This window comes from Lytechinus variegatus, chromosome 7, assembly GCF_018143015.1.
Source record: "Lytechinus variegatus isolate NC3 chromosome 7, Lvar_3.0, whole genome shotgun sequence".
Taxonomy (NCBI): domain Eukaryota; kingdom Metazoa; phylum Echinodermata; class Echinoidea; order Temnopleuroida; family Toxopneustidae; genus Lytechinus; species Lytechinus variegatus.
The window spans coordinates 31,689,755-31,714,115 of record NC_054746.1 but is presented as its reverse complement, the minus strand read 5'-3'; the positions used below and the strand labels follow the sequence as shown (position 1 = coordinate 31,714,115).

Here is a 24,361-nt window from a genome sequence, read left to right as displayed (position 1 = left end):
ACGCAGGAGATACATGTAGACGGAGGAAGACGTGAATGCTGAAAATCTAGCGTAATTCCTCGCTTGTCAAGTTAATAATGAGTTGCAAGTAAAAGAGAACGTCTGATCGAATTTCAAAGATGAAAAAGGACAAACACAAGGCCAAAAGAAGTGCAAATTACAAGAAGCAACATGGCATTTCTTCTGCAAAGAATGCGAACAGAACTGCAAAATCAACGATTGCTGCTGAAGCGGATGCGACACTGCGACATGTAAAGCCAAAGGGACATGGCCTCATCAAGTCACAGGCAGAATTGATTATCGAAAAACAGGAGGGACTGAAACAGGTAGATAGTATAATGTACATGTTGAGTCTAGTATGGGATACACTGGGCCTTACTATGTTATGCATATTATGGAATAAAATCAAAGAAAAAAGAGATTGTAAATTTGTAATTGTCCCGACGTTTTTTCCCCGACATCGCCCTCGCCGTACTGGTACGGTATACCGTAGGATGGGGGGTCGGGTGTCCGGACACTTTATCTTTTTGAAGCCTTCTTTTTTGTCTGTGGATTACACTAAAAATATGAATTCATGACTTGTAATAATTTTCTATTTTGTTCTTTATAATATTTCCTAACATTTCGTACTAATAATTGATGAAACTTCGCTTGTAAATTTTTCCAAATGACATTCTAAAATTGATCGTCCGGACACACAACCCGTCCGGATACACAACAACTGGGTATACATGATATCTTGAGTCTGGACGTGGGGGTTGGATGCCATTACCATACCGACGCACGCAATTCTGATTGCACACAAATCCAATGGATATATCACAGTTCTCTTTTCCAGTAATCAGAATTACACTGAAATGTTACTAAGACTGAGCTATTGATTGTATGATGCCAAAACTGGTGCTAGATTAAGTGCTTGTAGCTCGTGTCCCTAATGTTAAATCCCAGGGTGACTAGATTTCACAAAATGAAATAGGGCCTACAATACATGTACAGGACAATCGTCAAAAAGGATCAACAAAGTCAAAGAATTTTACAGTGTTAGACTCGTGAAAAAATACACTTGTTCACTGCAACCATCCACTTGTTTACTGCTACCATCCTGCCTGTGGTGAATCTACAGGTAGGACTATGGTATGCCAATGCTGTACATAGCATACACTTTAAGAAATCATTAAAATATCACTTATGTGACCAAAATTACTAAATTCCATACAGTTGCAATTTATTTTTTATTAATAACTTGGGAATAATTTTTGTATTCACCAGAGCGCTCAAAAACTTGAATTTGGGGATTTTTTTGTACGCCCTCTATTGGTGGAAAGTTATATGGCAAGAAAATTTTCATTTTTCAATCTCTTTTTTTAATTAATAAAGAATAATTCAAAGAATCAAATTAACATAAGAGTCAAGTTATATCATGAATAGCTATATTGGAAACTGACAGTGTAAGAAAATCAAGCATTTGTCCCATAGAAAAAGAGAAAATAATCCAAACATTGCCACCCTTATTTTGCCACACATGGTGATGTAACTGAGAACAAGGTTATATCATAACCTTGTTCATTGAATGAGTGCAACCATCCTGCCTGTGGGGAATCTACAGGTAGGACTATGGTATGCCAATGCTGTACATAGCACACACTTAAAAAAATCATTAAAATATCACTTTTGTGACCAAAATTACTGATTTCCATACAGTTGCAATTTATTTTTCATAAGTAACTTAAGAATAATTTTTGTTTTCACCAGAGCGCTCAAAAACTTGAATTTTGGGCATATTTTTGTGTATGCCCTCTATTGGTGGAAAGTAATATGGCAAGAAAATTTTCATTTTTCAATCTCTATATTTAATTAAGAAAAAAATAATTTCAAGAATTGAATTTACATAAGAGCCAAGTTACATGATGAATGCCTGTAATGAAAACTGACAGTGTAAGAAAATCAAGCATTTGTCCCATATAAAAAGAGAAATTAAGCCAAACATTGCCACCATTATTTTGCCACACATGGAGATATAACTGAGAACAAGGTTATATTATAACCTTGTTCATTGAATGAGTGACAAAATATAAAGATTTGGAAGGGATGGTGAATGAAAGAATGTAGGAGAGAAAGTTTTGAAAAGAGATGAATTGAGAAGAAAGAAAGAAAAATGAAGGAAAAGATAAGAGGAAGTTAGAATAAAAGAAAGATGAAATAAAGAAAGCGAGAAGAAAGCCCGGGAAAAAAGGTTTTCGTCATTCTTTGCAAAGGCAGATGATGAATACCTGTACCTGTAATATGAACTTAGTGCAAAATAAATTTTAAACATTCCATTGAATCATGAGATAAAATAAGCAAACTATTGTCCAAATTTTCAAATATTGCCAAACTTACATGGTGTGATTCAGTATATGTCTCACGTATGTTCATATGCGCTCATTTAACGCGTGCGTCCATTTTCCATAGTGATGTCATCGAAAATGGAGCAAACCGTCCGTTCTCAGAATAAATATTCAGATAGAATTTACCTCTTTTTCCCTTCCAACCAATCACATCAAAAGAAAGCAATCGCGAGAAAAATACCTACGCAAACCTTATGAATATTCATATATTATCCGATAAACCTATTTAGGCCGGCTTTTTCAGGAGAAAATATCTCAAATCATAGGGCAAATTTGAGACGTGTTTTTGCAATAAAATAGCGTATTTTGAGAAAAAAATACAGGGTTTGGGAAAATTATCACAACTTTCTAACCATAGATTTTGGTTGAAAACTGTATTTTGTAATACGAACAAGGATCCTCATTACCATACCATAACAAAAAAACCTCCACTACTTTTTCTCTGATAGCCAGTGATATTCTGATTTGGAGGAATTTAGGGCAAAATTCTCATTTCATCTCCAGAAAACGACGATAGAGTGAGAATGTGAAATTTACGTGACACATGCTGATCGACGGTAATCATAAGTTCACATTAAAATCAATATTTATTTGATTTGATACGTGTCTTCACTGTATTTTAACTTCAAAATTAATTTTGGAATTTATGCTCGTATCCAGTGTTCCCGAGCAGCGAAATTCAAATTCCAGCGGTACGCCATCCAATGCACTGTCGGTGTCGTCGGCAATGCGAACCCAGTCCCGCATCGAAGTACGTGGAATGGTGTTCGCTGCTTTTGCTGCATTTGACATTATCTTTAATGTGATTGCAATGTTTCATGGCTCTTTAAAACGTTTAGTAGTATTTGTTCCAAATGACTTTCATATGACTGGAGTTACTGAAGTCCACTTAATAGCCAGATCGATTTTTTATTTGGTGGTATGGTAATTCTGATTTCTATTTGTTATTTCGAGGGGGGGGTCCGGGGTGTCATTAATTTTTTGTCTCGCCCACCAGAGGTGAAGGCGAGACTTACGGATCCAAATGTCGTCCGTCCGTCACAAACCTTATGACACATAACTCCACAACCGTAAGTCGCTTTTCAACCAAACTTGGATGGTAGATGGACTTGGGGAACCTGCGTGTTATGCTGCAGTTGGAGGTCACAGGGTAAGGTCAAAGGCCATTTTCAGGTCAACGTTAAAGTTTACATGCAAGACTCTCTTATGACTCCTAACTCCGCAACCGTATGTCACTTTTCAATCAAACTTGCTTAGTAGATGGACTTGGGGGACCTGCATGTTAGGCTGCAGTCAGAGGTCACATGGTAAGGTCAAAGGTCATTTTCAGGTCAACGTTAAAGTTTACATGCAAGACTCTCTTATGACACACAACTCCACAACCATAAGTCACTTTTCAACCAAACTTGGATGGTAGATGGACTTGGGGGACCTGCGTGTTATGCTGCAGTCGGAGGTCACATGGTAAGGTCAAAGGTCATTTTCAGGTCAACGTTAAAGTTTACATGCAAGACTCTCTTATGACTCCTATTTCTGCAACCGTAAGTCACTTTTCACCCAAACTTGGATGGTAGATGGACTTGGGGGACCTGCGTGTTATGCTACAGTCGGAGGTCACATGGTAAGGTCAAAGGTCATTTTCAAGTCAACGTTAAAGTTTACATGCAAGACTCTCTTATGACTCCTAACTGCAACTGTAAGTCGCTTTTCAATCAAACATGGATGGTAGATGGACTTGGGTGACCTGCATGTTATGCTGCAGTCAAAGGTCACATGGTAAGGTCAAAGGTGATTTTTCAAGTCAACGTTTAAAGTTTACATGCAAGACTCTCTTATGACTCATAACTCTGCAACCGTAAGTCACTTTTCAACCAAACTTGGATGGTAGATGGACTTAGGGGACCTGCATGTTATGCTGTAGTCGGAGGTCACACAATAAGGTCAAAGGTCATTTTCAGGTCAACCTTACCTAACTCCGCAACCGTAAGGTGCTTTTCAACCAAACTTGGATGGTAGATGGACTTGGGGGACCTGCATGTTATGCTGCAGTCGGAGGTCACATGGTAAGGTCAAAGGTCATTTTCAAGTCAACGTTAAAGTTTACATGCAAGACTCTTATGACTCCTAACTCTGCAACCGTAAGTCACTTTTCACCCAAACTTGGATGGTAGATGGACTTGGGGGACTTGCGTGTTATGCTACAGTCGGAGGTCACATGGTAAGGTCAAAGGTCATTTTCAAGTCAACGTTAAAGTTTACATGCAAGACTCTTATGACTCCTAACTGCAACCGTAAGTCGCTTTTCAACCAAACATGGATGGTAGATGGACTTGGGGGACCTGCATGTTATGCTGCAGTCAAAGGTCACATGGTAAGGTCAAAGGTGATTTTCAAGTCAACGTTTAAAGTTTACATGCAAGACTCTCTTATGACTCATAACTCTGCAACCGTAAGTCACTTTTCACCCAAACTTGGATGGTAGATGGACTTGGGGGACTTGCGTGTTATGCTACAGTTGGAGGTCACATGGTAAGGTCAAAGGTCATTTTCAAGTCAACGTTAAAGTTTACATGCAAGACTCTTATGACTCCTAACTGCAACTGTAAGTCGCTTTTCAATCAAACATGGATGGTAGATGGACTTGGGTGACCTGCATGTTATGCTGCAGTCAAAGGTCACATGGTAAGGTCAAAGGTGATTTTTCAAGTCAACGTTTAAAGTTTACATGCAAGACTCTCTTATGACTCATAACTCTGCAACCGTAAGTCACTTTTCAACCAAACTTGGATGGTAGATGGACTTAGGGGACCTGCATGTTATGCTGTAGTCGGAGGTCACACAATAAGGTCAAAGGTAATTTTCAGGTCAACCTTACCTAACTCCGCAACTGTAAAGTGCTTTTCAACCAAACTTGGATGGTAGATTGACTTGGGGGACCTGCATGTTATGCTGCAGTCGGAGGTCACATGGTAAGGTCAAAGGTCATTTTCAGGTCAACGTTAAAGTTTACATGCAAGACTCTTATGACTCCTAACTCTGCAACCGTAAGTCACTTTTCACCCAAACTTGGATGGTAGATGGACTTGGGGGACCTGCGTGTTATGCTACAGTCGGAGGTCACATGGTAAGGTCAAAGGTCATTTTCAAGTCAACGTTAAAGTTTACATGCAAGACTCTTATGACTCCTAACTCTGCAACCGTAAGTCACTTTTCAACCAAACTTGGATGGTAGATGGACTTAGGGGACCTGCATGTTATGCTGTAGTCGGAGGTCACACAATAAGGTCAAAGGTCATTTTCAGGTCAACCTTACCTAACTCCGCAACCGTAAGGTGCTTTTCAACCAAACTTGGATGGTAGATTGACTTGGGGGACCTGCATGTTATGCTGCAGTCGGAGGTCACATGGTAAGGTCAAAGGTCATTTTCAAGTCAACGTTAAAGTTTACATGCAAGACTCTTATGACTCCTATTTCTGCAACCGTAAGTCACTTTTCACCCAAACTTGGATGGTAGATGGACTTGGGGGACTTGCGTGTTATGCTACAGTCGGAGGTCACATGGTAAGGTCAAAGGTCATTTTCAAGTCAACGTTAAAGTTTACATGCAAGACTCTTATGACTCCTAACTGCAACCGTAAGTCGCTTTTCAACCAAACATGGATGGTAGATGGACTTGGGGGACCTGCATGTTATGCTGCAGTCAAAGGTCACATGGTAAGGTCAAAGGTGATTTTCAAGTCAACGTTTAAAGTTTACATGCAAGACTCTCTTATGACTCATAACTCTGCAACCGTAAGTCACTTTTCACCCAAACTTGGATGGTAGATGGACTTGGGGGACTTGCATGTTATGCTGTAGTCGGAGGTCACACAATAAGGTCAAAGGTAATTTTCAGGTCAACGTTAAAGTTTACATGCAAGACTCTTATGACTCCTAACTGCAACTGTAAGTCGCTTTTCAACCAAACATGGATGGTAGATGGACTTGGGTGACCTGCATGTTATGCTGCAGTCAAAGGTCACATGGTAAGGTCAAAGGTGATTTTCAAGTCAACGTTAAAGTTTACATGCAAGACTCTCTTATGACTCCTAACTCTGCAACCGTAAGTCACTTTTCAACCAAACTTGGATGGTAGATGGACTTAGGGGACCTGCATGTTATGCTGTAGTCGGAGGTCACACAATAAGGTCAAAGGTCATTTTCAGGTCAACCTTACCTAACTCCGCAACTGTAAAGTGCTTTTCAACCAAACTTGGATGGTAGATTGACTTGGGGGACCTGCATGTTATGCTGCAGTCGGAGGTCACATGATAAGGTCAAAGGTCATTATTAAAATTTACGTGCAAGGCTCTTAAAGGGAAAGTTCACCCTGAAGAAAACTTTGTTGTAAAAATAGCAGAAAAAATAGTAAAAAATATTGGTGAAGGTTTGAAGAAAATCCGTTAAAGAGTAAGAAAGTTATTAGAGTTCAAAATTTTGGATTTGTGACGTCATAAGCCAGCAGCCGCCCCGTGTGTTATGTAATATAAAATGTATGAATTTCAAATTTTGTATGGTTCCTGATGACTTCATTTTGTTTTCTTTTCATGATCGGGTGTGAAATGATTTGTCTATTGATATACATAAGTTGCAGTGAAAACCATTTTCAATTATCTTAGCAAATGACATTTCATTAATTTTTTACCATTCACTATGTAGGAATGCTGCTCGCACATGACGTCACAAATCAAATCATTGAAATTCTAATAACTTTTTAATTATTTGATGAATTTTTCTCAAACCTTCGGCAATATTTTTTATTTTTTCTGCTATTTTTACAATAAACTTTTTGTCAGGGTGAACTTCCCCTTTAAGGCAAGTGTTATTCCATCCCAGTCATATTACAATGAAGTTTCGATACAATTCTGTTGCATGCCCTCGCGAATCACAATATTTCTGGTTATTTTCATACGTGGGGGAGACACAAGCTCGGTTTTGCCTTGTTTTAAAATCGTTCCTTGTAAAAATACAGACAAGTAGGCCCCTAATGTTTATTCGACTTGATTTAGGGTTCTTTTTAAACATGTATTTTAAAATCCTTGGCTTTAAAAATTAAGAGAATATTTTATTTATTTTTTTTAGTTCTATATCAGTAGGCCCAGGGGCATTCATTATTATGAAAAATTGAAAATAGGAACATTATCCTGATATAAGTCACCTTTCTTCTCTTGTGTGTGCTCGTTGTGTACAAAGTCAATGGGAGAGGAAAGAAGTCACTGCCGCTGACGAAATGCCCAGTGAATGGAGTGGTGAAACCAGGATAGTGCCCCTTATTTATTAATTTTCAAAAATATAATTATTTTACATTTTACTTCATTGATGTAGAAAGACTCTGTTTATCTATTCACATAGTGGTACAGAATTTTTACAATAATTAAAGATAAAAATAAATTGTTTTATCATGGCTGTACGCAACAGGGGTGCGGGGGGGGGGGGGTATTACCACAAAATTCACGAAACGTTCACAAAATCTTCAATGAAACAAAATGCAAAACTACCCTGGCAGTATCATCTCCCCTTAAGAGTTTCTTTGACAATTGCGTGTGTCCTGTATCCCCCGGCTCCAGAAAAATATTACTTCTGCTTAGAGTCATGGGTTTTAATCTTAAGATTTTTGCAATTCAAGAACTGGGTGAACAGTTCATTGAGACCATGTTGTGTAACTACTTACAGCTTTTTGCTCAAGATGATGATCTTGTCTTCTTTTTTAAATTTTTATGTGGGTGTAGCCTCTAGATTGAGCCAACGAAGCTTATGATACTGATATTTTATGAGGATCAGTTTGGTAAGAGTGTGTTGACAGTTCTATGAAGTTGGATTAAAATACGTTGGAAATATTTTTACGTGTGGCCCTTCACAGATGCAGACAATGAAATCTTGAGGATTTTTTTTTCATCAGCAAAATTTCAACCCTTGGCCTTGAGAGGGTATATCATGTACACCTTTATTTCTGACCATGAGCAAGATGATTTAAATTTCAAATTTTTATCAAATAAATATAAATTATTAACCTTAATCAATTACCTTAGTTATATATTTACATGTACATTACCCAAATATCTATTTTTATCCCCTTCATCCTATTATTTCCCCCCGTTCTTCTCCATCCCCCCGCCCCACTATTGGAAAGTCATAGCATGCGTTTGCCGCCTGCCTACTCCCTCGTAACGCCTCAGTTATTTCAATGTATAAGCCAAAAGATGATTTAATTAAGATCAGGTTAATTAATTGAATATTCAATGAATGAACAGAATAAAACTAACACATTTGTCATCAAATCATTAAGGGAAAGGTACGTAATAAATGAATGAATAAATTATTTGGTACAGATGAAGATAAAATTTATTCATTGTAATGAGACAAATTAAAGTGAATAAATAAATAGATTAGTAAGTAAAAAAATGACAAAGACATTGGTTCACATGTTATGAGGTGAGTGCAGTCAATGCGGTACGGTGGTACGTGGAGTAGACATTGACTGTTTTGGCTGGATTGAGAGGGATGAATGGTGGATATCTGATTAAATGTACAATATTACATCTTAATAAACCTTAAATCTAATGAAATTATTGATTCATGCAACGCTCTAAATATATCTTTTTATAGCTATTTTAATTCCATAACCATGCATACAGACTCAGATTCATTCTTCAACTTGAGCTCAGCCGCACAGCCCATTTACGCCCTTAAAACCATACACAGAAAATAACGTATTGGACGCCCTGAGCAGATGACGTGCTTCCATAGAGCCGTGTGTATTACGCCTTGCAACTGTGTGCAGCAAGGCCTTACAGGGTCACGCAAGAACACAAATTCCTTTTAAGAAAAAAGTGATGGATGGGATTTAAGATCTGATTTGTATCAGCTAATAATCTCTTATTTTGTTGATCTAATTTTTTAATGTGGAAAAACTATGGTTTTAAAAAGATAAACCATAACTTTCCGGGTAAATTTCGCTTACTTAAAAAAAGTCGCACGAAACCGGAAGTTTGGACGGCTGAGGTAAAATGCTTCCCAAGAGATAGTTTTGTGGAATTGAATTTGTTACTTCTAACGGTGGTAAAATATGTCTGTAATGAAAATATTATATTGCTATACGGTGTTGAAATCCATTTCAGGATTTTATATATGAATTAATCTTTGGGCAATCTCGGAAGTCTTGGTCGTAAAAATGAGCGTGAGTAATTTTTGATCTTCACTAGGATGCGCGCCCTCTTGTGCCCCATTGTAGATACATTACCCGAGCGCTTCTCCCATCTCGTGCACATGGTCTAACAAGTGTCATACACACACACACACAAACATTACCTTCATACCTACCCTACATGTGTATCTTGCCAAATACTGTCCTTTTATTTTCAAATAAGATAGCTTAGTTTGGTCTTTGTCTTTTGTATAAACATTCATTACAATCACTGTGATTTGGACTCTCCACTATACACCTCCAGATAGCAGTGTTATGCATTCCAATATTTGAATCATTGCCATTTGTCATATAACAATTTTTTTTTTTCCGTTTCAGTATTCAAGAAGAAAGGTCGAAAGCAACTGGGAAAAATATGAAGATTTTGTTGTTGATCCTGACACAGAGACAGAGAAAGTCCGTTCAGAACCAAGGGGGGAAGACTTTCAAAAGCTTTTATCCAAATCAGGTGAGATGAATTGTTATTGACCATTTGTTTATAAACCATACTGATAGATCTTTTTTGAGACTGTGAAATCAAGGTGGCATTAAATGAGAAAACGAATTTGTTCCTAAGGGGGAATGAATTTCCTGTGTCCCTGATCAAAATTTGACAAAATTTTATCAGGTTTGTATTTTATTTAGATGCTGTCAACAACAAGAATGTTAATGTATGAAAATTGGATGTCATATTGTCAACTTACTCAGACAAATAAAAATGATTGAGAGAACCTGTCGCCCAAGTATAGGTCATCATTCATCTGTGAAGTCCTGCTCGTGTTTTAATGAACATTTACCTACAAACGGCTTTGTGATACACCTTCAATGTCATTCTACAATCTACAATGTACATTTAAGCACCTTTTTCAGAAGTTGAATCGCTGTGTGTGTGTGTGCATGCCAATAGTCAGAATGATTTAGCTGTATATAAATAATGATTGATAAGAATGAATCAAAGAACACGATAGATTTATTTTGTTTACAACTTTACATAAGTTTGTAAGGTACATTTGAGGAAGACAAAAACAGTCTTTGGATACAAAGACAAGAATGGCATTTTTTTAGTTTTTGTCTCACCTGCATAGCAGAGTGAGACTATAGGCGCCGCTTTTCTGACGTTGGGGGCGGCTTCAACATCAAATCTTAAACTGAGGTTAAGTTTTTGAAATGACATCATAACTTAGAAAGTATATGGACCTAGTTCATGAAACTTGGCCATAAGGTTAATCAAGTATTACTGAACATCCTATTAGAGTTTCATGTCACATGACCAAGGTCAAAGGTCATTTAGGGTCAATGAACTTAGACCATGTTGGAGGAATCAACATCAAAATCTTAACCTGAGGTTAAGTTTTTGAAATGTCATCATAACTTAGAAAATATATGGACCTAGTTCATTAAACTTGGACATAAGGTTAATCAAGTATCACCAAACATCCTGCATGAGTTTCACGTCACATGACCAAGGTCAAAGGTCATTTAGGGTCAATGAACTTTGGCCGATTTGGGGGTATATGTTGAATTACAATCAAAACTTTAAAAGTTTTTGGATCTGATTCATGAAACTTGGACATAATAGTAATCAAGTATCACTGAACATCCTGTGCAAGTTTCAGGTCACATGATCAAGGTCAAAGGTCATTTAGGGTCAATGAACTTTGGCCAAATTGGGGGTATTTGTTGAATTACCATCATAACTTTAAAAGTATGTTGGTCTAGTTCATAAAACTTGGACATAAGAGTAATCAAGTATCACTGAACATCCTGTGCGCATTTTTGGTCACATGACCAAGGTCAAAGGTCAATGAACTTTGGCCATAATGGGGGTATCTGTTGAATTACCATCATAACTTTGCAAGTTTATTGATCTGACTTTTGAAACTTGGACATACATGTAAGCGTAATCAAGTATCACTGAATATCCTGTGCAAGTTTCAGGTCACATGATCAAGGTCATGTGAGGTCAATGAACTTTGGCCACATTGGGGGTATTTGTTGAATTACCATCCTATCTCTGTAAATTGTATTGGTCTAGTTCATAAAACGTGGAAATAAGAGTAACCAAGTATCACTGAACATCTTGTGCGAGTTATACATGTAGTAGTTTTCAAAGTCAGCACTGCTGCTATGTTGAATCGCGTGATGCAGGTGAGACGGCCAGAGGCATTCCACTTGTTTTTTTTTTGCTCCTTTTCTCCTGCAACTCTTACTCATAGAGTCATAGTACCAAAGAAACATTATCTCATATTCTGATACATGTAGTTTGCAATTTTGCTTTACTGTAAACAAATACTTCCACCACAACCCTAATCCTACTATAAATCCCTGTTCTGAAAAAATAAATAAACATGACCAGTCTAATTGTCATAGTGGTAATGTGTCATCCTAAATATTACAATACCATATACCTTTCACTCACATACTGGTAGATTTGTATCTAGATAGAACTGCATAGATGCTTTTAATTATGCATAGTTTGTTTTTAGACAAATGTTCTTGCTAATTCCAGAGGTTTGTTACGTGTAGGTATAAAGATAAATAATGTATGTGCAAACGGGATAACAATTATTGAAATTTATTAATTACTATTTACTAACATTTTATGAGTACCTTGTTATACGGGTCCCAGACTCCCAGGGAAGAAAAATAATTACAATTTAAAAAATAACCACTTTTTAATTGTTGACTCAATAATTCTAAAATATTCCATAACTATTTAAAGCCATACAGTACAAGTACCAACTCCTTCTTCAAATGGAAAATACTAAGGTTCCATCTGGGCACCTACAAATGTACATAATACTCCATATAATCAGTGGGAGTTTTGGACATATATCTTGCTTCATTAGTTTAGGTGCTGCTGAAAGTTGATGGCAACAATCCTGTCAGGTCCAGAGATGCAAGTTGATCAGGAATTCTTCAAGGAGCCACTTAATACCCCAGAAGTAAAACACCAAACCTGAAATTACTAGAAATTGAGCTGACAGCTGGACCATCCCCCAAACAAGTCGACGAAAGAACAAAAGGCTCGTTTTTGAAAATGATGTCATCTGAAGGCTTGTTTCCAAGAGAAGTCAGATACCCACGGAAAAAAAGGCCAGAAGATGGCACAAACGATAAATGACGATAACTCAGATCACATGTCAGAATGCTGGAGCTTCTTTACTCTGATTATTTGCCTAGATTATTCAACACAGGATCAGAATATTTTGCAATGTTTGCTGTAACTGATCAACTCCCAATGTGTGGAAACCATGATGTATTTTGCGGGTTGCCAGCAGCAATGCAAGCACTATGTCACCTCGCCTTTCCCACATTGTCTAAACACATGGCAGAGCTCTATCCAATTAGCCTTGGGAGGATACCTTGGTGACATCTGAAGCCAAATAGCCATGGTAATCAAGCATTAAATATCAAAAGAAGTACTCCTCGTGAAAGAGTTGAGTATGCACCTGCTAAAGGTCACAAGAATGATGGCAAGAAGTACCATGGGCGTCTCAATCACAACAAAAAATACAGATCATCTACTGGATATGATGGCCCGTTGGTGAGATCTGTGAGCTACATGTAATCAATAGACTTCCTGATGCCACACACTGCTTTGCAGTTTTGATGGCATCTATTGCTGAGAGCATGTTCAACAATTCATTCAGAAGAAACGGGATAGGTGTACTTCTCAACAACGAAGGTCGTGGAAGACATCGGAAGCTGATCATCAGGGTATGAAATAATAGTCTAAGCTGCATTTTCAAGGGATTATCACTTGATGGAAGGAAAAGTAACCACATGATAAAGGCAGCATACCTGTACCTGTTCTACTCATACTGTTCATTGGATAACTGATTTGTCTATAAGTTTATCAATTGAGATATTGAAGACAAGTAATTCAGCATCCCATGTTTCTTTTTTCTTTTGTCTTTGTGGTAAAAAAAAGCTCTTAAGCAAGGTTTCCACTTTGGCGAGTTGGAGTTGCGAGTCATACGCGAGCTGCGCGAGCTCTAACTCGCCTTAGCTCGCACAAGCTCGCGTAAAATTTACATTTTTTCCTGGAATTTGCTTCAGTGACAAAAGACTCAACATCGAGTTCACTACGCTCGCTGTACGAGTGAACCGAGCGCGAAACGAGTCAGGCCGAGCTTAGTATGAGTTGCGGTGACCTTTATACGACTTAAAGCGAGCTATGAACGAGTTATCAAGATTTTGTTACGAGTGATAAGAGTTTCATACGACCAAGGGACGAGATATGCACATTTTTGGCACTCAAAGATGGATGCCGGCGGCGGTGGCGTCAACACCAAATCTTAACCGAAGGCATCATATGGCATCATAACTTAGGAAGTATATGGACCTAGTTCATAAAACTTGACCATAAGGTTTATCAAGCATTACTGAACATCCTTCTTGAGTTTCAGGTCACAAGACCAAGGTCAGAGGTCATTTGTGGTCAATAAACTTAGACCATGTTTAGGGAATCAACATCAAAATCTTAACCTACGGTTCAGTTTTTGAAATGTCATCATAACTTAGAAAATATATGAACCTAGTTCATGAAACGTGGACATAAGGTTATCAAAGAATATAAACATCCTGCTTGAGTTTCAAGTCACATGACTAAGGTCAAAGGTCAATCAGGGTCAATGGACTTTGGCTAATTGGGGTATTTGTTAAATTAACATTATAAATTTGAAAGTTTATGAATCTGATTCATGAAACTTGAACATAAGAGTAATCAGGTATCACTAAACATCCTGTGCGAATTTCAGGTCACATGTCCAAGGTTAAAGGTCAATGAACTTTAGTGATGTTCGGGTGATCTGTTGAATTACCATCATAACTTAGAAAGATTATAGATCTGATTAATAAAACTTGGATATAAGAGTAATTAAGTATTACTGAACATCCTTTGAGAGTTTCAGGTCACACCACGAAGGTCAAAGGTCCTTTGAACTTTGGCCATGTTGGGGGTATTTGTGGAATTACCATCATAACTTTGAAAGCTTATGGATATGATTCATCAACTTGGATATTAGAGAAGTCAAGTATCACCGAACATCTCATGCCAGTTACAGGTCACATGACCAAAGTCAAAGGTCATTTAAGGTTATTGAACTTTGGCCATTTTGGAGATTAATACTATATTGCTGTCATAACTTTAAAAGTTTAGATACAGTTTATAAAATGTGGATATAGGGTAATCAAGTATCACTGACAACTGAAGTCTTAGGTCACATGATAAAGGTCAAATGTCATTTATTGTCAATGAACGTAGTATTGTATCATTGTATGAATGGTGTTTTTGTGAATAATTATTTTATAGTAGTTTTCAAAGTCAGCACTGCTACTATTTTGGATAGCGTGATGCAGGTTAGACTGCCAGAGGCGCTCCACTTGGACCTTGTCTTGTTTGATGTCTTGTTCTTTTACCTTGGCTCTGCTCGTCAATGAACTTTTCTTCCGTTTCAATTGTCTCTTCCTGCACTTCTTCTACCCTTGTTTGAATGTCATCTTCTTTCGCTCTTTCCCTACCTGAATGGCCACAACTCATGGATCTTTTTGATCGAGGCATTTTCTCTCCTTATTTGTTTAAAGTTGTAATAATGCAGTGGCAACAGCCTTTTTAAAAGTGTACATTGCGTGGGTCAGTTAAAATGTTCACTTTGAAATAAACTCCCTCCTCGGTTTTAATAACTATCAATTGTTATTAAAATCAATGATTAGATCATCTAATTTTCTTTAAAATGATACCCTACATGATATGTTTATGGTTCAAATGGAGGTGCAGTGCCTTGAAAGGTGGGACAAGGTCAAAATTCAAAATTAAGTTGCAAAGTGACACAATAATGAAAGTCACTGTTCCTTTTTCCGTGGTGATGAGTGAGTTTTTTAAGCGGTTTCTTTTGAGTTTGATCGGTAATCCCGCCTCAGTTTTAGTAAATATCAATGTTAAATTGATATCAATGAATAGTTCATTTAATTTTCTTTAAAATGATACTTTCCATGACGTGATTTTGGCTCACATGGAGGTGCAGTGCCTTGAAATGTGGGGCAAGGTCAAAATTCAAACTTTGCCAAATGACATAATATTGAAAGTCACTGTTCTTTTCATCCATGATGATGAGTGAGATTCTCAGCAATTGTTTTCATGCACCTTAACATCAACATTCAAATGGAATCAAACATACCTCTGCGCAAGCAAACACACAACAAACAAACATAAACCACAAGAAAACATTATGAAATGAAAAAGCAGGGCCAATGGATTTTCATCTGTATTGACACAGACAAAAGAATCATGTTCTGTATTGACCCTCCATGATTATTTCTGCTCGTTTTGCAGCTTTTCAATTCAAACTTCATCCAACACTTTTGAATCCTGCTCTTTTCGTGATGACATGATCATAACAAGCATGGTAACATTGTAAAGAAAATTGAATGACCTTTTAAATGATGTCAAATACGCAATGTGTAAATTTTGGAGTTGGGAGAAATTAATGGCCAAACTCAGATTTCCAAACTTTTTTTTGAGGGGTTTATATGTGGGGAAAATATAGATCACTGGACATTTATCATTCAGCCGGCATGCCTCTGAGCCCTTGCCACGCACTCGGAATAAACTCATACGAAACTCGCTGTAACTCGGGGTGCTCGATCTAAAGTCGCGCTAATCTCGTGGGCACCTCCACTTGACTCGTAAAACGATCGCAATGCTCGTATCTCGCTCTTGAAAACTCGGAACGCACTCGCGTATACTCAGATGTGGCGAGTTATTACGAGTTATTGTGAGTTTATCTCGAGCTTCTTACGAGTTATTACGAGTACTGCGAGTATACAACGAGTTTAGGTGAGTTCAGCACGAGTTACAGCGAGTTAGCAAAATTTTTGAACATGTTCAAAAATTTTGAAACTGCTCACGACTTCAAGGAGAGTTGTCCCGAGCTTGAACGAGCTCCGCCGAGTCATGCCGAGTTGTCGCGAGTTATCCCGAGTTTCATGGTGAGCTTTATGCGAGTTATCGCGAGTGCCTCATTTTGGCAACTCGCTATAACTCGCCATAACTCGCGATGTTAACTCGCCAAAGTGGAAACCTTGCTTTAAGACTTTGATTTTGTACTTAGTATATGGCCATGTGTTTTTATCTGGATGCTTTTGTTAACCCCCCCCCCAAGAAAGAAAAAAAAATCGTTGACCAAATGGAGAGGTACTGTAGTATTATGACATTGGTAACTTGGTATTATTTTAACATTTCATTCTCTAGCAAATATTGTATTATTTTAAACATCGATTTGGTGTAACACAGAAGAAGTGCAAGTTAAAAATGCGTGGCCATATATTTTGTAAATTGTGAATGTACCCATTTTGTAATAATAGAGCACTTTTTATGTTATTTAGTCGCATTGAATTAATTCTCACTTGTGTTGTCCATTAATTTTGTTTTTGACAGATGATGCTTCATCTCAGCTTCGAATGAAGGATGAAGTATGGTGGGATGGAGATGATCAAGATGATGAAACTGAGGTTTGTATTACCTAAATGATGCAATTATTGAACGTAACTCTTAAAGCCACATTTCTCTTCCTGATGTTTTTGCAATATTGTAATACGTTTACAGACTTTACGAGGATGACAATGTATCACGATAATGTAATATTGGTAGCCATAGAATACATGCAGGTGCAAGTTTGATGGAATTCTACACATACTGGACCATACAGTTTTACGAAGTCAGTAAAAATCTTACTTTTGGAAGGGTATTCCTGCTAGTGGCTAAAAATCAACGTAGGTTATATCGAACATCATATTTTGTATTTTACTTTGTGGTTAACATGGTTCCATCTTTCCTTAATAGAGATAATGAATTGAAATTGTATGTTATTTAATGCAGGAATGGACAAATCGATTCAGAGAGATGGAAAACTTTGCATCTATTCTATTTGATCCTTCTCCCATTGTTGACATGAAATGTATATGTTAACTTTTTATTTTACCAAAAACTAATTCTATGTTGATTTGTTTTTAATACAGACTGAAATTGGGAAGCTGTTCAAGATTGACTATGTGGATTTAGCACGGCGTCTTAAATGCATCCCTCTCCATGAGCGGCTTGGAATATCAACTAAATATTTTGATGTAAGTGCATTAATTAACTTTTTGCCCGCTTTTTTCGACTTAAGTCACATTCTATTCGCAATAAACACGGAGTGCATGAAGTCTATTGTTCATACAATGTACTCACATACACGTGATGTGAGCATTGCATTGTACACAAAGCTTTTCTTTACAATAAACTATCAAAAGCTATTGTGGCTGAATTAGCATAGTCCATGCAAAACCCCTCTTACATGTATGTTGCACATTGAAACTAATGTGGTGCAGGATTGATTCTGTATGTGGTGGGCAAAAAGTTAAAAATGAGAGACATGGATACAGTTTTGCATTATTAAAGTGTAACTATGATAGTGTTTTGAATGAGTGAAAAGATTGTTTTATATCAAATCTCCTCTGAAATGTCATGACATAGGCATCATGTTCGATTGCGTAACTTGAAAAAAAAAACAGTGTTGCATTGTCAGACTGTATTTCACTACTTTCAGGTTAGATGTAGGTCTCTTGACAAATTTTTGGGTGACTTTGCCTTAGTCAACAGAAATCTGTTGGACTTTAATAGAAAAGGTGCATGATATACTTTGTACAATCTGGTCTGAAGACTTACTTCATAATTGGATGATTTTTTTTTTTAAATAGAGAAGCTTGTCTTTATACGTGGATGCAGAACTAAGTGTAATTTTACTTTTTTTGCATCCTTTAGAGTTAAGAAAGAGACACCTATTGTGAGGCGACTGAGCAGGAAAATTTTTCATATAAAAATATTTTGAGGGAAATATATCTATAATCAAAACCTGAAAGGGATTGAAATCTGCATGGTAAAATTAGCTATTATGTCTCATGGTCAAGTTTCTTTAAATCTTTTCACTTCTGGGACATTTTGCCTTTATATAGTACAAATACACTACATGTTTGCTACAATGACATGATTTGTTTTAGCATTAAGATCCAGAAAGGCTATTCAATTAGAAGTGACCATAGATCAAGGAAACCTCTTCTCCCTGATGTGTGGGATTCCAAAAAGGAAGACTACATATGTACATACCTGAATTTATCCCATCTTCTTGATTTACTGATTTAATTTTCTGTTGTACATTTCCAGGAGGATTTACTCAATAAAATAAATGAGGATGCGGCAGAGCATACAAAGAGGTATCAAGAAATGTTGGATGCAGAGAAAGCTCAAGAACTGAACAACCCTCAAGAATCAGAAAATCCTACCCCATCAGATACTGTTTCTGATCTATCATCAAGAGAACTAATGACAGAGCCAACTGTTGGTGCATGTATTAATAGTTGTGAAGCAAACAAACTGCATGAAGTGACAGATGAACACTGTAATCAGCAATCAAGTGATGTTACTTTAAGAACTAATAATGAAACAGAACATTGTACTAAAGATGTAAAACAGACGGACTCACAAGCTGCTGATAGGTTGTCGCATTCTGCTGTAAGTCCGAGCTCTAGGAGTCATATTGATTCAGGATCCCCTGTGACCTCCAGCGATAGGTCAACAAAATCTGCTGATGATAAAGGCAAGGAGAAAAAGATTTTTTTTTTAAATTCCCCGACTAGTTTGTGATGTAGTGTATGTACAGTCACTTCATTATCAATTTTGAAAAGTAGCTTGTAAAACCTGAATTTGCAGGTTGCTATATTTTTTTCACCATTTGCCCTGACTAGTATTTCTAATGTATGCTTGAACAAAATATAATTCAAGTTATCAACAAAATTAATTTCAAAGTAATCATCTTTTTCTTGACTATGGTTTCCATGCTTTGCGATTGGTCTCCTTTGAGTTATATCTGGTCCCACATATAGGCATTTGTGTCCAGTTTTGAAAACTCTTCAGTAAATGGAAAAGTAAATAACTTTGATCTTATAGCAATAATAACAATAGGTGAAAAATATGCATTAACCAGCAAGTTAGCAGGAATGATTGTTATCTTTATAAGATATGCTGAAGGAAAAAGGGATAATCAGTTTGCCCCTAAAATCTATCAAGCTACCATATGAGCTACAATGTGTTGGTAAATATGAAATCATTCTAGAAATCACTTCCTGACTGGGTTTAACAATCACATGAGACATGTCCTTTGGGCACCCTGAGTAATGGATATGGATAGTTAATAAGTTTCATATCATTAAATTTAAATAAATTTCAATATTATTATTTAAGTTATTATAATTGTATTTATTTTGAAATATGTTTCTGTCTTGTTTTATTACAGAGCCAACTACAGAACCACATGCTAAACACAGTGAAGAAGAAAATCTTGAAAACTGGCTGGATGACTTCTTGGATGATTGAAGTGATTCTGGTTTGACACTTAGCCATTGGTATTTTGATTTTCCAGTTCTAGTTGTTTTATTTTTTCTTTTCTTGATTTTCATTTTTTTTGTGGGGGTGTGATGGAATGATTTATAAATATACATGTACAAGTATTGTACTTTACTTTTCTCGTGAGCAAAAGTGTGCTGCATTCTGCCGTACTTTAAATGAACTTTAGAAAAAAAAAACCTTTTCCCTTTGATTGCTAGAATTTCAGCAGATTTTATTCAACTCATGTAGCTATTGGTGTCTTGGTTATTTGGATTTTGCTCTCCTGTAAAGAAAAAAATTATTTACAAATTTTACTTCTAAATTTAGATGGTTTGAAAAAAAGAATGCAAACCAGTCCATGTTATGAGAAAAAAAGATGTATGAAGAATAAGGACATGTGTTTCATTTTTGTACCCTTAGTTTTTTTTTTTCATGTTTGAATTGTCTTGAGCTTAAAACGATTTTTCTTGAAATATGCTTAATTGTTATACTAGATGAAGAAGATGGATAACAATTGCTCTCATGACTTTCCATGATTTTTTTTCTTGTAAAAACAGATATGGTCCATAATTAATTTTATACTTGAGTAGGATATATCATTGTGTGAACAATCCATGATGATGATGATGATGATGTGTAATTATGATTGTGGTGTATTTATTTCATACTTTTTAGAGGTGGTTATGAAATGATATATTTCCCTTCATTCGTAAAGTACAAATTATAAATTGTTAATCAGTAACATGAAATGATATATCCCCTGTATTTTTATGACTGAAAGGATGTCATGTCATAACCACCCCCAGAGATGATCTAAACACACCTTGTGCAGAGGACATATTCTCTGTACTAGATGTGTTTTGATCATCTCTGGACTCTGGAGGTGGTTATGAAATGATAGCTCTGCAGTCGTAAAGTACAAATGACAAATAACATTTGTACAAACTTGATAGAAGGAATGTTTTTTTAAACCAGAAAGAGGATTTATTGAAAAATACACAAATATTAATTAATGGCTGTTGTATATATTTGAAAAGAAAACTAACTGTTGAACAGGAATGTCTGATAATTAGGCCAAGGTGTGTAATGGACCATATCTGTTAATGCAAAAATGGTTGTGGCATGTTAGCAACTTAGCATACTCCTATATACAAGACCATTTCCTAATCTTTATCATGTTGACAATTTTGTACATTTTATGAACAATCCACACCATTAGAATTGGGGCAATACATGTTTTGCATGCAAGGGTGGGGTATGTATTGGTATTCAGCTGTGATTACCATTTACCGGTAGTTTAAATAAGGTTTATATAGATGTGGTTTTGACAACAAAAATTTTAACTTCTCACCTTTTCTATTTTATTTCAGAGTTATGCTTTTCGTTTTCTTCAAATCAAGTTGTTGTTGGGGGTGAAAGTGACCTTAAACAGACATTGATACAGCAGTAGTTCCTAAAAATGCAAAATATCATGTGCTATCACTATCATGCAGGCTAAAGGGTGAATTTGTGAGACTAGTGAGTGAAATTACAAACACCAAACTAGCCTCTTCTGAAAATAATATGACAATATGCCATCTGGTTTATTGTTATAGAATATTTGGGAGGTCTGATATGGTGTATCTACATGTACAGTGCCATTTGAAAAGTTTCCCCAACATTACCTATTAACTGTCTCTTGATATACTTGTCATAAAATTCAGAAAATTGAACTTCTGGTACAGTAGCATGGAATATTATTCAACTCTGTAGTATAGTAGTCTGCTATGCAGACTCTGAATGGCTCGTGAAGTGGGATCTGCAGCTGGTTTAGCAAACCAGCCTAAGAGGGCGAGCGAAGCGAGTACATCTGCAGCTCCAGTAGACCTAGTCTGCTATGCAGACTCCTTTAATCAGCTGTGATACACACACTGCAGATGTGGGTCTACAGTTGTAGACTAGTGGTATAGTGAGTACGTGTACATATTTTTGCGCAATTTCAATCTTTGGTTATGGAAAGAAGTACCTGCATAACATCAACTGAATTATCAAATTCTCGACAAGACATAGCCTTTGATTTGATAAACATTAGGAATTGAGTTCTTTCTTGGATGAACAGAACTGGTTGATTAAGTAAATTAATGTCATTTCATACCTATCTATACTGAAGCATAACTTTGATGATCTTGGCTTGTTCATTCAGGTTTGCAAGGACATAACATGCCTTAAGTACATAAGATTCATAGTATGTCAAACAGCATTACTACTTTCGAATATGTGATTTAACAAATAGTGTTCAAGTAAAAATTTCCTTCAGTAAATTTGTACATGGGTTGTACATGAGATTCAATTTTCAATTCCTGTCAAAATTAATTAAAATTCTAGATAATGATCACATTATTATTGAATGTTTACAAACGATGCTCATCACAGGTTTGAAAATAAAGTAATTTGCTCAAGTATTCATGCATGTATCTTTTCATGCACGGAGGAACATAATTCCTTATGTTTATTCAGTCAAAGGCTATTTCCTTGTCTTCAATTTAATAGATAATATGGTTGATGTTAGATACAGTATGTGTTTCATTCCATAACCAAAACTTGCAAAAATATGTACTCATTACTATGAGGATGAATATTTCTGCATGCAACTGTTTATCATTTTACAGAATACGATATGGTAGACAGATGTACCAATTTCTGACATGCTGACTTGCTTCAGCCAAGGTCGCTGAGAAGGGGTAATCCACCCAGCTGCCCCACCCCTGTCTTTATTAGCTGTTTTTAATTGTACCAGAATCAGGATAGTTAGTTTTAAAGAAAATAGAAGAGGATGATAAAGTTAGAGGAAGTATATTTTCAGACAATTAACTGGATTTATTATGTAGATGGGTGGTTGGGATTTTGGAGGCAACTTGGAAAAAAATGATCATCACCCTGATAAGTGAGTTGAGGGGTATGACTGAAATCTTTGATCAACTTTGAGTTTGTTGTCCTTAGTAGTCTACTCTTGTTTTCACTTATCTCGGAAAACAATGGATAAGGGTTGACCTGGGGCCCGTTGCAGAAAGAGTTGCAATCAAACGCAACTCTAAAATTCACGCACAACTTGATTTTAAACCAATCAACAGCGTGCATTTTGGACTTGCGATTGATTTTTTGTCTTGCGTTTAAACGAAACTCTTTCTGCAACGGACCCCCTGACCCTGTAAGATCTGCCTGCCATCTGCCACTTTTTCGTTTCAATGATTAAAATTTTGTTTCTTTAACAATTGCATTTTAGTACTCTAGATAGTCTAATATATTTAGTGTTGGTTTGTCTTGTCATTTCCCAGTTATGTGACAGCCACCCCCCCCCCCTTGTAAAGATAAGGGACAAAGAGGAAAGAAGAAAATGGATTATATGGATGAGAAGAAAAGGAAAAGGGAGAGTTGAGTAACTAAAGTAAGGTAGAGAGTTCAGTAGAGAGGGGGTGAACAAATGGGAGAAAGAGTTTGAATATATACTGTATATGGTTAGATCAGTGAGGGAAGGCTAAATATATGAAAGAGGAATAGAGAAACTAATGAAGAAAGTGGGGAAGAAAAAGGAGGCAAGAGAGATAGGAAGTAATGGAATATTGAACGGAGGGAAAGGGTGAAGAAGAAACGGAGAAAGTGAGAGGACAACTGATACCCAATTAGAGTTAATAAAATTAAGAGGGGGGAAATATTTTAAAATTGGTAGGTTAACACTGCAATTTTTGCAATTAAATAGTTCAATGAATATAATCGGCAGAGACTGTCAATCAACCTTCTATGGTCATGCTTGTGTTTGGTGATTCTTTCCCAAAACAAAGAAACTAGAAATTTCCATATTTTCAACCAGAATCCTTCACTCTTGCCTTTTTGGTAACAAAAAATATGAAGATATCTCCATTCACAACGATTACCCTCATTGCTGTCTTTACGACAAAGTATTAGGATGTCAATCCACCTTTCTGGATGGAATAGCACTCGTACCTAATAAAGAAAAAAGTAAAAACCCATATTTTCACCCTAAATCTTGAACTGAGTAAAAACCCATATTTTCACCCTAAATCTTGAACTAGCCACTATTGTTTATTAATGATAGTGGTGGAACAAAATTCTTTCTCGAGGAATAAAGATTGAAATATGAAAACCCATTTTCTCACGAAAAAGTGAACGTATTTTTTGTTTATTTATTATTAGTATTATTTATTTTTTAGGGGGGAAGCTGGGCCTAATCTAAACCATAAATCAAGGCCCTATATAGGGCCATGCCATAAATGAGGTTGTCTATTGATCTTGTGGGATAGGGAAGCGTTCTTTGAAATACAAAAGAG

The 24,361-nt window shown here is 36.5% G+C and overlaps 1 protein-coding gene across 1 annotated transcript; it reads left to right on the top strand.

The window, feature by feature from the left end:
* On the top strand, positions 1 to 22,924 carry LOC121419021 (cell death regulator Aven-like). The gene is made up of 6 exons (XM_041613280.1): positions 1 to 326; positions 9,950 to 10,079; positions 17,052 to 17,125; positions 17,633 to 17,737; positions 18,816 to 19,248; positions 19,945 to 22,924. Exons 1-6 carry the CDS (start codon positions 120 to 122, stop codon positions 20,022 to 20,024), a joined length of 1,029 nt encoding a protein of 342 aa, XP_041469214.1. The 5' UTR covers positions 1 to 119; the 3' UTR covers positions 20,025 to 22,924.
* Positions 22,925 to 24,361: the final 1,437 nt, after the last annotated feature.

Bases quoted from the DNA above. Each gene is read 5' to 3' on its own strand.
- LOC121419021 (XM_041613280.1), top strand. From the start codon at position 120: ATGAAAAAGGACAAACACAAGGCCAAAAGAAGTGCAAATTACAAGAAG. The intron at 10,080-17,051 runs GTGAGATGAATT...TGTTTTTGACAG, and splicing joins AAAGCTTTTATCCAAATCAG to ATGATGCTTCATCTCAGCTT. The intron at 17,126-17,632 runs GTTTGTATTACC...TTTTTAATACAG, and splicing joins ATCAAGATGATGAAACTGAG to ACTGAAATTGGGAAGCTGTT.